General features: G+C 45.8%; 2 protein-coding genes across 2 annotated transcripts; both read right to left on the bottom strand.

The window, feature by feature from the left end:
- Positions 1-2,942: 2,942 nt before the first annotated feature.
- Positions 2,943-4,723, bottom strand: LOC108116732 (thioredoxin reductase 2, mitochondrial). Its single transcript, XM_017228749.2, has one exon. The coding sequence runs from the start codon at positions 4,619-4,621 to the stop codon at positions 3,071-3,073; it is 1,551 nt and encodes a 516-aa protein (XP_017084238.1). The 5' UTR covers positions 4,622-4,723; the 3' UTR covers positions 2,943-3,070.
- A 1,088-nt stretch (positions 4,724-5,811) lies between these two features.
- LOC108116748 lies at positions 5,812-6,784 on the bottom strand. Its single transcript, XM_017228767.1, has 3 exons — positions 6,679-6,784; positions 6,454-6,626; positions 5,812-6,403 (listed from the first exon to the last, which is right to left on the bottom strand). The coding sequence occupies exons 1-3, from the start codon at positions 6,761-6,763 to the stop codon at positions 6,080-6,082; spliced, it is 582 nt and encodes a 193-aa protein (XP_017084256.1). The 5' UTR covers positions 6,764-6,784; the 3' UTR covers positions 5,812-6,079.
- Positions 6,785-10,558: the final 3,774 nt, after the last annotated feature.

Here is a 10,558-nt window from a genome sequence, read left to right on the forward strand (position 1 = left end):
CAGACAGACAGTCCGGACAACAATTGCGGCGTAATTTTGTAAATGGAAATGGATACATTTAATAACTAAACTAAATAGAAAGCCATTCCTGCTGCCTCGGTCTGTGTCTCTAATGGATATTTGTTTATTTGCATGGAAATTCGAAATTAAACTATTGAATCATTGCAAGCCCTTTGACTCGGTCTGCCCGTGGAACGCGTCCAGCTCCGGTTACTCCGGTTCCCTCCACCTGCACGTGCATCTGTCCTAGCTGGGCAAACAAATCGAACTGTGATAATAGGATTTAAAAATTCTAAATTGCCAAACAAGACTTAAGCTCCTTCTTCCTTATCGAAGGTATATGTGTGTGGCCAGATCTGCCACGCCCTCTCCGACTGGAGCGCCCAGTGTGTAACCACAAGCTGCTGTGGCTGCGTGCCTAAAGTGGAATTGTTTGTAATGCGTTGATGAGAACGACAACAGCCCGACTTCCCAGTGGCAGAGGAAGTGGATGGGGACGATGGGGGCAGGAACTGGTCCTCGATGAGGATTAATTTAAATGAGATTTTTAATTTACTTTAGTCTATCGAGGCAGCAGCAAGCGGGCTTTTGTTCTTGCGCTGATTGCACTATTTCGCAAGCAATTTGTGCGGACTTGTGTGATCGAGGTGTGGCCCGGGGCACGGAAGTGTGCTCCCCCACATAATGCCGCCTTGCGCGGCGCCTCCGATTAACTTACCAGCGTCTCAACAGCAATGCCAAAACAATTCCTCTGCCGTTTCGCACTCGAGAGCACTCAATCAGCAGTGGAAAGGAGCAATGCTCCGACCACTTGGACACGCAATCAGAGCAAACTTTTCCGCACTTTCCCTGTATTGTAATTCAAGACTTTCTCCACCCCTCCCCGAGCAGGTCAAGCTGCCAACGACCGAAAAACCGGAGAACAATAATAAGAGCAACAATGCAATTGCCAAATGCCAACTCCATGCTTCGAGTCTGGGGTGCAGAATGCGGGTGGGGCAGTGCAGCTGAAGATGAAAATAGTTTAAGTGCAAAATTTTACGCTTTATCGAATTACCCGCGGGTGCTTTAACTTACAGCCAAACTTCGGGATGAGCAAAACTTTTCCCGCCCGGTGCAGTTGCAACTGGGCGGTCAGGTCACAATTTATGATTCTAAGGTGTTGCAATGAAAACTACTAGCTCCTTGCGATTGCCTGGGTAAATTTGTTATATTTCTTACTGTCAGCCAGACCATTTGTTAAATGAGTTGGCAAAGCTAATCGAAAAGTTACGGCGAAGACTGTGGGAGCTGGTCGCTCACTGGCAGATGCATCTCCCTGACCTAGATCCCACCTGGTCCAACTATCCTGGCCCAACTGGCCCACCTGGACACGGCCCTTCTGATGACCGGCACAAACAAACGAATAAATAACGCCGAGGCAAACAATTTAGCCGGGGAGCATACGGTACCCAAGCGGGACCTAAATTCGGCCACGCTGCAATAAAAGAATAATTTATAACAAAGGCGCCCGAGAGAAGGGGATGGAGGCTGTAAGAACGGAAACGAGAGTGAGAGTGAGAGGGGCCCAAAATGCTAAAGTAAGATTTATGCAAATCGGAAGTAAACATTAATCAAAATTTTTTATCCCCTCTTGTTTGTTGCTGGCCGTGCCACGAGCAGCCTTTGTGCGGCGTTTGTGGGTGTGGCCCTGTTCCCGGCGCCAGTCGCAAGATTCTGGGTCACCGATACGGCACCGGACCCGGAAACGGATACGCAGGTCACCTCCAGGCGAACAAAGTGTTTTTCACCATGAACTTCATAAATTAAAACTTCATATGTCAGAAATGGCAATCGCTCGGAGGGTCCCTGCAACTCCTAAAGCTAAACCGAGCTGTTGTGTCATTTATACTGAAGTGTCAAATCGGAGGGACGTGTGCCACACATCTTAACGAGCAGTCCCTCAGAGAGATGCAATCCAGAACCCAGTTAGGTCATGTGGGGATGCCCCTCAGGTACTGCCTGAAGTGTTCTAGTGAGTGTTAGGGCAGATTGTTCGATTTAGTTAACTTAACTTGAAGCAAAGGCAAAACATTATATTGTATACTAGCGCGTCCGCTTCGCTTCGATCGGCACGCTTTTCTTTCGATGAGAAGGACGGCCGTATATTCCTGATCAGTATCAATAGCGAAGTCGACAACTTTATTTCAGCATCCTGTCACGCCAACAAATCACGAAAAACTAAAATCGCTGAAATCTCAACAACTATTAAAGCTAGAGAGCTGAAATTAAGTATGAGATGCCAGCGCATCTTATGGTGGTACCATTATCTGGCCACACCCACTGTTAAGTCTACTAAGCTCGGAAGACGCATTTTTCGCATTTTGTTGAAAAGCGGATATCTCTGTAACCATAAGTGATAGAAAGTATGGATGAAGCATGTAGATTTTTAAGATGCCCCAAAAGCGAATTCCGAAAAACCCAAAATGCAAAAATCTCGGGTTCTAGAAATTTGGGCATAGGAATACGTATTTTAGCCACTGCAACTTGGCAGTATTTTTCATCTGGCCACGCCCATTTTAACTCCCGCAAACCGCGGAAGACTGTGGCGTCCATAATATTACAATGGATGTCTTCGTTTGACCTTGCCTAACATATTTTTGTTTACCAGTTTACCAAAGATTTTTCAAATCGGAACATTATATCGCTATTTATGAAGAAATGTAGTTTGTATGGCCTCGCAGGGAAAGTGACGTCACCACCAGTTTAACAACGTGCTTTCTTTGACAATAGGTGGCGCTTTGTGAATTTCCACTAGCAAAATGAATATTTTAAAATTGTGTAAAACAGTAACGGATATCTTATAGTTGCGGCACTCGACTATAGCGTTTCTTCTTCTTTTACATTGTAACTTTCCATAAAATTGTAACTTTTACTTTATGCTCAACCAATCGATCGATTGAAGTATCATCATTAGTTTAATATGAACAAATTTGTGCCACAAAAGGGACAAATTGACGGGTGACATATGCACTTGAACTTAAAACTGAAATGGGGTTTCTTAACTACCTTTGCATATCAAAACATACAACTAACTGCAGCAGGAGGCTGGGGTGGGGTCTCGACCAGATCGCTTGGTGATTGAAAGCCGCGTGAACTCTTCGGCGGTTGTGGGGTGGATTCCCACAGTGTTCAGCAAAGTCTTCACAGTTAAGCCTGACTTGAGGGCGGCGGCAAAGCCCTGAATGACTTCGCCGGCCACTGGACCAATGTAGTGCAGGCCGAGGATCTTCTGGTCTCCGGATATCTCAGCCACGGCTTTTAGGTAGCAGTGTCGCACGCTCTTCTGCGGGATGAAGAACTCAGTTGGCTTGTAATATCCGTGAAAGACCTCAATATTATCGGCTCCACGAAGTTCAATGGCCGTTTCCTCAGACATCCCCACACAGCTGTACTCGAGCGGAGTGAAAACTGTAGTGGCCACGTCGGCATAGTCCATTAGCTGTGTGGATCCGCCGAAAAGGCGTCTGGCCAATAGACGGCCGGAGAGGATGGCCACCGGTGTGAGTTCTGGCCGACCGTATATGATATCCCCCACGGCAAAGATATGGGGTGCACTGGTGGCCTCTGAGGCATCCACTACGATCTTGTCATTATGAGTCTTTACTCCGGCAGCCTCAAGGTTTAGGTCCTCGATAAGACCCCTGCGTCCGATAGCCCACAGAACGGTATCGAAGACGTCGCTGCCGTCTGTTTGAGTGGTGGTGTTGTGGTACCGGACCAACAGCCGTCCGTCGGCCTGCTTTTCTACGGTCTTGGGAATAGTGGTGTCAAGGAACGGGATCCCCCTCTCGGTCATCATGGCAGCTAACAACTCAGACATCTGGCGGTCGAAACCACGCAGAACTATAGAGCGAACCATCACAGTGGGCTCATAGCCGAGGCCCTTGAGGAAACAGGCGCACTCCAAACCCACGTATCCGGCACCAACCACCAGGGTGCGACCCGGCTCTCGATCGTAGCTGAATATGTCGTCGCTGGTGATTCCCAACTCAATGGCACCGGGAATCTCCGGGTAGCGAGGACGTCCGCCCACAGCCACTACTACGTATTCGGATGTTACCCTCCGGCGCTCGTCGCCTGGCCTTGCCAAATACTCAATAGTGTGACTGTCAACGAAGGAGCCCATCGAGTTGACGTACTCCACCTTCTTGTCGCGGAGATCTACGCGAGTAACCCAGTTGACGGACTTGATGTGGTTCTGCACGGAGCGCACCAGCTTGCGCCAGTCGGGGCGGAGGTTCTGGTCGTCCACGTTCCAGCCGTAGGCCTTCGCCTCATGGACCGCCTCGCCCAGTAGGGAAGCCTGGTGCATCAGCTTCTTGGGTATGCAGCCCACGTTCACGCAGGTGCCGCCGATGCCCCACTTGGTGCCCGCGGGAGTGGGTTTCACGTAGTCGAAGCACAAGACGCGAGCTCCGCAGTCGGCTGCCTCTTTGGCGCAGGCCAATCCCGCTGAGCCACCGCCAAGCACGACCAGGTTGTAGTCATAAGGAGGGTTGGTAACTAGATGGCGGCACCACCCGAGCCCAGTCCGAAATGTGGTGCGTGTGGAGAGACGTAGGAACTTCATCGTGGACATTATGACCGATGGATTAAGTAAGGATGGGGACTACAATTCTATAAGAATTCTAATTGAACAGAAACTTGAAATTTACGGACTGCCAACTTATGAAAATATTGCCTGTCGTAAACTTGATGTACGCAACCAGGTCACATTTTAATTTCAGACGACTGAATGGAGTTCAAGATATCCCTTATTCTGTTCATAAATTATTGTATGAATATGCCATCAGAATATATTAACAGACATGCTCCATATAATGGTAGAACCACACACTTCGCAAATAGAATCAAATTAAACGCCGCTGTTTTATACATAAACGGCATTTAGCTGTTTGTGCCACTATAAATACTTTATTTATTTCTCAGAGAACTCTTCATATAAAAAGTAATAAAACGATTGGGAACATATTTCGTTTAAGCAATACAAGTTCTTTAGAAGTTCTTGCGTTGACAAATTTTCTTGATAATAGGCTTGCATTTTACTATACCAAAGCTTCCCTTAAGCGGTGGACTGGATAAAAATCTCCTTGAATTCAAAGCGACATTAGTTAGCTCGATTTCGGATTTCAGAGCGACGTGGTATGGAATCTTAAAAGTCATCCTGACGATGTCCCTCAGCGCAGCTCGCGTTCAATAGCGAAATGATTTATGTGAGTTAGTTTTTAAGGATTGGGGATGCTTGATTCTTTGGGGAACTAGTTCAGGGGAACTAATAGAGCGCACCCTGGGACCCAGTTCTTAGACCGCAGGACGCGTGTCTCCGTAGTTCCTTGTTGAAATCGACGGATATCTTAGGCAAATTCCCCCGCCCACCAGAACACTTCCCCCCTTGGAAGTGACCGAATCTTTAGCATATATACAAATCTAGTGAAATGGTGAAATGTCAGTTTCAATGATTTATGCTCCTCGGCCATGGACCATTTGGAATTTTTGGCAGGCCGTTGGTAACTAGTTTCCTGCTCCCGCATCCCATTCCCGTCCCACAAATGGCGTTCTGGTCTACTGCCTGCCCAATCCCACAACCAATCCAAGTCCATGTCCATGGCTTTCCTAATTTCTAATCTAATATTTTTGCGTACGAGTGCAGGACGACGGACGGAGGAAGAAAGACGGGGGAAGGGCGAGGCAAGAGAAATTCCTTGCCTTGGATGCTTGGCCATGTCCAATGTCTGCTCTGGATATGATTTACTTTTGCGGTTTGTTTTTGGTGCGTTTAACCGCAAATATTTAATGGTTTTATTTCCCGATGCTCGGCCAGCCCTCAGCTGCGATTCATTTGTACATGTCCTGGTGTGCGGGTGTGCTTGGGGTGCTTGGGTGTGTGCGTGCCGTGCCGGGTATCTGTATCTGTGTGTCTGGTGTTTTCTGGCATATTTATTAGTTGAACCAACGACCCAGTATTTGTAGATGCGGCAAGGTTAAGCCCCTGACTGATGGCGGCCCAGTTAAAGGCGCCTGAACCTGTGCTCAGAACTCAATGTTTTGGGCCATCGCCAATCGACTCGACGGACTCCGCTCTGTGTAGCGGCAGCTCTGGGGAAGGATACTCCGACAGTGGTAAAGACTGGCGCAAGGAGACTTCGGGACGCTTCGTCTGCAGATTCATTGTTCCGACGATCAGACCCAAGTGCATTGAGCTCATAAGGAATCCAAGGATAGCCAGAGGAGCGTAATAGGCCCAGCAAAGATCACTCCACCACAAGTGCCACACCAGCCTCAGGTAAAAAGCGAACAGACGCTGGTACACGTAGAAGTTCCACATGAGAACCATGGCCACCAGCAGGCTGAAGTTATGAACCTGATGCAGGAAATAGATAAATAAGGACACTGTGCAGGACTTTGCCTTACCTTTAAGAATACTGGCAGAAGGAGCAGGAAGTTCACATATAGGTTGACGCACCACAGAAAGTCGCTAAACTCAGGGGAATCCGTCACATCTTCTGCAGGGTTCGCCTGCTGAGGAGCAAAGACTCTCCCGATAATGGGGATTCGACGCCAACCACTGATATTGGACGATGGAGCTAGGAGAAAAGTTTGTAGTCAAGAAGTAGATGATCCTGACACAAACCTTACCGCTGACCACGCGCTTCACCTCTCTGGCTATGTAGACCAACAGGCCATTGTACAAAAACAAGTTTAGAGCTGGCATACAGATCATGATGCGACTTTGAAAAATATACATTAGCTTTAATAGCTTTGACGTTAGCAAAAAGGTTACTAGGGATATGAGTTATATGGGATTGGTTGCTTTAGAATCCTCCCTTCTAAAGTAACCAATATGCTAACACGGGACTAGCCGTAGAAAAAGCTATAGTACTTCTGAATCTTCGTAGCTCCTTTGCAGTGAATATCGTTTCCATGGTTATGAATTTGTAAGTAATTTGCATTTTTATTCTCTCTCTTACAGGTAAGTGGCTCCTATCTCCACTCGGGTGAGTACAATCGCGTTTATTTGCATTATCTCGGGGACTAGGGCGAATTTAAATGAAGGAATTAATATCTGAAAATTCTCCAACAATGAAACTTTACCAGGGAAACGCGGGAAAAACTCTCGGAATTGATGCGATAAAAGTTTAATTCAAAGTAAGGTTTCTTCTGTTACTGCCCCGCCGCTCAGTCGACAACTTGGTAGGCCTAATGTGCTGACAATCGTTGGATTCCAGACCACTCAGACCTGGGCTCCCTGCCCCCTGGTATAATTTAAACTTTAAAATGACCAGAGACGGGCCTAGGCAACGACAGAGAAGGCAAAATGCAACCGCTGGAGGCGGGGGAGTACGGCGTAAACTTTTGTAAAAGTTGTAAAAAATGAAAAAGTTTCGCCAATAAACATTAGAAAAACTTTTGCGCCTCGTCTCTCACCTTACAATTTTATGCTTTGAATAGCTCTGCACGCACCCGGCCAGTGCCAAGCTCACTCCACACCAGCATTGGATGTACTGGGAGTCCTTTTTGTGGTGGCACCTGCCTAGCGACAAGTTTATCAAATGTTTTCCCTCTCAGCCAAATGAAGCCCAATTTCAGAATATCCTAAAAAGTTATCTTTATTTTTCTGTCTGTTGTCAGGCAAACGACGAGGGCCACTTAAGGTCTGAGATCTGGAGCGGGTCCCGGCCCTGCTCCTTGGCTGCTCTTTGGGAGCCGTCATGGTAATCAGACAAAAGGTCAAATAATTCATCAAATATTAATTAAGTTTGCGCCTAATTAGTTTGATTCAACGCCGAGGCGCCGTCTTTTGCCCAGGGTGAGACATCAAAAAGGTGTTGGCCGTGGCCCCAAGCTTAAACCCCGCCAAAAACACGGGAAAAGGACTCCCCAAACGGAGAAAGTCGACCGAGCTGGTTACAATTGCCCAATTAAAGCCTAATTACGGAAGAACCTATGAGCGAGGCAGACGGCTCGGGTCAAAAGTTAAACAATTTGGCAATGAAAATGGGTGGTGGCGAGGGCAAAAGTTTACAGCTAATACTAACGGGAAGGAAATCCCTAGTAAATTAAGAAAAAGCCAACGTTTGGCCAGAATTTCGGACAATACAAATAAGCGTCGAGGGAAAACAAATAGTTTATTTGCTGAAATATTTGCAGATGGCAAACTTTTTGCAGCAATTATTTAATTTGTTTCCGATGCGAGGCATAAAGTGTTCAATTCTTTTCCGATTTCCCCCTGCTGAGTCCGGCCCGGATCCTGAGCAGAATGTTTCATTCCATGCACAAATATTTAATTTCGTTTATTGAAGTATTTGCTGTTTGGTTTGGCTTCCAAACAGTTTGTGAGGTGGTTGAGCAAATTTCAGGGCAGCCAGCGCCACACACGTGCCTTGCCACACGCAACTTCTTGACCAACATTCCGATCCGAGCCAAGACTTTTCTCAACCGGGGGCCTTGAGCGGGTTTCGGCCTTTATTTGCAGTTTGTTGTTTGTTTGTTTGTTTGTTTGTTTGCTGGCCCCACTTGGAACAAAAATTTTATTAATTAATTTGAAACTGTTGCTATTGACGAGGTTTCAGGAACTGGCCCTGCCAGCAAGAGGGATTTCGATTTGGCCTTCTGCCGAATTCGATTAGTTTACATAGGCAAAGTATTTTAAACTTATTTTGGCCGGGCAATATTGCGGGGTGGGACTTGCTTTAATTTATATTGCTTTGGTCCTTGAAAAGTGTTTGCTCTGCTGCGAAAATCCTGCGACAGGCGGCCAAATCCCTTTGTCTTTCACTTCAATTAATTAGAATTCCAAATCCAGAACTAATCTCAGAATTAACTATACCTATTTTCGCCTGAAATTGTTTTTAATATTCATAAACCAATTTTTGCCCTTCGCCTTCCACCCTCGATCCTGCAGAGCCCATAAAAGTGGGCCATAAAAATTCCAATAAATGCATAAACCCAAATCCACAAAATTGGTTAGACATTGCCAAAAAGCCGGGTTTACGAACCTTCTGCCGAGCCCCACCCTCTGCTTGACTTCTCCTCGGAGCGAGAATAAACGACTTGAAAATGTTTTTAATTGCAGACGAATATTTTGGGCAGATTACATAACTAGCATTCGAGAGCTCGTCTAGGCTCATAAAATCCATCGCCCACACACACAAAGGGTCGGGGTGTGGGATATCTGCTCTATAATGGCACATAAACCGTTTCCTATCCTGCCCATATTTTGCAGTTATGTGGCCAGCAACTACAACAACAAAAACAACGACAGCCACAATTAAAACTGAGGCAAGCTCAGCAAAATGTTGTGCGTAGATATTACCCCTCTCCCGCACCCCTTTTAGAATCAAGTATACGACATGATAGCCACATTTTTGTGTGTGTGGCATTGGTGAGTCTGGTAAAGTGCGAATTACAACACTTCCTGCTGGGCTCTTCAGTGCGGCTTTCTTTTACGAGCTTGCCACTCGACCGAGCAACTTTCCCACAGTTTAGACATGAGGTCTTTCCCATGAGGTGGAAGTAGAGCCATGTATGTGCTCACACTGTTTGGATGCTTCGAACTCAGCTTTCTATCGCGTTATTACCTTTGCAAACCAAATATATATCGAATGGCGTACAATGCGCCTAATTGCTTGCAGTTGACCAATATTCTGCTATATTAATTCACCATAAAGGAGCTGGAGTTGCATGAGCTGTGAGGTACAGAGGGTCTTTTAGATGGCTAACACCAAAGCTTAACCCACATTAAAAAAGAGTTGGAAGAGCATTGGAAGCATTGGGTTAATTAATGATAAGAAGTTCAGCCAACTTTAATTCATAATAAGCTCTTTTCTATATCGAAGTTTTGACTTGATGTCATGAATGTATCGACATATTTAGTAAGATAAGACAACGATAACTTAGGTGAGACTAATTGGATCATCAGAGGACTATTGGTCATGAAGAACTTTTAGATTAAATGGACCCCTCCCGTTCTAATAAGCAATTAAAGACAGACATTTGAACTGCATTACGCCAGTAATTACAGACGGGTTAATGGAGAAAAAAGTTCTGGTAGAAATTTGATTTTTGTATTTTCTATGCCTGCTCGCAATTAGGGATTGTAAAATGCGTAACGTGCGGCTCTAATTACACATTTAATGCTTTTAATTGCCGCTACAAAAAATGAATTCAAAATCATTTATATTCCGCATCTTTTGATAGCAATTCAACTAATCTGATAATCGGATTTGGCTGGCAGGTCAATTGCAGTAAATAAATACAGCCCAGCTGGAAAAACTAGCAGAAACTATGAGCCACAGATCCAGTTTTCTGAGTTTGGCCCATTTATTTGCTGGAGCTCTTTAATAATTTCCAGTGGCATTCGCATCACCTACATCATCGTAAAACTTGAAAAAGTGTCGATGTCGGAAAGATAAGACATGGAAAAGTTTCCCATGTAAATGACGCAGAGTGCGATGGGTAGTTGAGTACGAGGACGAGGATATAGGATATTTGTGTTTTCGGTAAGCAGGTTACCTAT

Source organism: Drosophila eugracilis, unplaced genomic scaffold, assembly GCF_018153835.1.
Source record: "Drosophila eugracilis isolate 14026-0451.02 unplaced genomic scaffold, ASM1815383v1 contig_2154, whole genome shotgun sequence".
Classification (NCBI taxonomy): domain Eukaryota; kingdom Metazoa; phylum Arthropoda; class Insecta; order Diptera; family Drosophilidae; genus Drosophila; species Drosophila eugracilis.

Bases quoted from the DNA above. Each gene is read 5' to 3' on its own strand.
- LOC108116732 (XM_017228749.2), bottom strand. From the start codon at position 4,621: ATGTCCACGATGAAGTTCCTACGTCTCTCCACACGCACCACATTTCGG.
- LOC108116748 (XM_017228767.1), bottom strand. From the start codon at position 6,763: ATGATCTGTATGCCAGCTCTAAACTTGTTTTTGTACAATGGCCTGTTG. The intron at 6,627-6,678 runs GTAAGGTTTGTG...CTTTTCTCCTAG, and splicing joins GGTGAAGCGCGTGGTCAGCG to CTCCATCGTCCAATATCAGT. The intron at 6,404-6,453 runs GTAAGGCAAAGT...TTCCTGCATCAG, and splicing joins TTCTGCCAGTATTCTTAAAG to GTTCATAACTTCAGCCTGCT.